At 45.5% G+C, this 1499-nt stretch overlaps 1 protein-coding gene across 1 annotated transcript in view; it reads right to left on the bottom strand.

Annotated features, from left to right (window-relative positions):
• Naa30 (N-alpha-acetyltransferase 30, NatC catalytic subunit) overlaps positions 1-258 on the bottom strand; it is a 21010-nt gene extending 20752 nt beyond the window's left edge. Inside the window, exon 1 of the mRNA XM_010641442.3 lies at positions 138-258. Coding sequence (XP_010639744.1) covers positions 138-258 — 121 coding nt within the window. The remainder of the gene's footprint in view (positions 1-137) is intronic.
• Positions 259-1499: the final 1241 nt, after the last annotated feature.

Raw genomic sequence — 1499 nt, 5'->3', positions numbered from 1 at the left:
CGCAGGTGCGCGGTCCGGGGCGACCCGCTCGCGGCGTCCCGGGGCGGAGCCTTGTGAAGCTGGGCTCCTTCTGCGCGTCCCCAGTGAAGGATCCCGCGCAGGTCTGAGTTGACGGGCAGGGAGGTGGTGTAACTCACCAGCCCACTGAGCAAATTCAGTTTTCAGAAAACTGATTCGTAGGACTGGTCTTGAGCGCCCAGGATGGAAGTTTTCACGAATATAGTTCTGTTGCTGAACACGTTTGCAGTTTTCTGCCATAATCTAATCTCTGAAAAAAGTGGGATGTACTGCCACAGTTATAACATTCAAGAGTTAGAGCCCTTGCCACTAAAGATTTTAAGGAAAACTTACCACCTTTCAAGGAGAGAGCCAACGTATAGGGATAATTTGTTGCTATGTACCTGGCACTGTTCTGATTGTCATATATATTTATTAGCTTATTTACAGGTTGCTGTCCTGTAGAAATATAACATTTATGTACAGATAGGCATATAGAGAAGCATAGTTCAGCCTTGTCTGTAATAGGAACAGATAACTCCAATTCAGTGTCTATACAGGAATGACTAAACTTGTGCGTAAATATTACGGAATATTACTGTTAATTCTGCTAGTGTGTAGAAAAGATTGAAATGGTGATAACTGTATATACACTCAGTTTCTATGGCTGCTTTGCCAATTGCTGTGATTTGGCAGTAGAAAGCAATCATTTATTATGCTCACAGATTGTCTAAGTCAGGAATTCACAGCAAGATGGTTTTTCTGTGCTCCATTTTACGTGTCATTCAGGAAACTCAAAGGTTGAGAATTAGAAGCATCTGAAAATTCACTCAGGCTGATAGTTAATGCTGGATAGAAGTTAGAGGTCTCGGTTCTGTTCTTGTAGACGCCTGTGTGTGGTCTTGTGGTGTGGATTAGTTTGGGCTTTCTCGCCGCCACCTGGCTGGCTCCTTAAGACAAGGCAGAGAGCCAGGCAGAAACATCACCGTTTCAGACCTAGTCTGACAAGTCACTTCTGCTGCGTGATGCAGAGTTGCGTCCAAGTTCGAGAGATTGGGAAGTACTTCCTCTTGATAAGGAGATGTTGTCAAAGACCAGGTGGAGCCGAAAGCATTGTCGTGGGCATCTTTGAAAAATACAGTGTTCCAGAAGCATATACATAGGAACAGAGGCAGAGGGAGGCATCAAGTACTGATGGGCCACCTCCGTTCTCTGTAAGTCCCAACACAGGTGGTAGGAAGTGCTGGAACAGATCATACATTCCTTCATATTAAAGCTGTTAAGACTTCTTGGTCTTCATTTTAGCTACATTTGCAGATATCAGGCCAACTTTGTACAGCAGCCACAGTCCCTGACCACTGCTTGCTTTGCACTGTCTGCATCACATGACTCTGCCAGCGGCTCCCTGAGAAAGGGAAGGGTTTGTATGTGTACTTCTGCACTTCGCAGCCCACCTAGAAATGCGTCTGTGTTGGGACTTACAGAGAATGGAGATGGCCCAT

Source organism: Fukomys damarensis, unplaced genomic scaffold, assembly GCF_012274545.1.
Source record: "Fukomys damarensis isolate Sample0158 unplaced genomic scaffold, DMR_v1.0_HiC HiC_scaffold_21, whole genome shotgun sequence".
NCBI lineage: Eukaryota > Metazoa > Chordata > Mammalia > Rodentia > Bathyergidae > Fukomys > Fukomys damarensis.
This window is presented reverse-complemented; position numbering and strand designations above follow the sequence as displayed.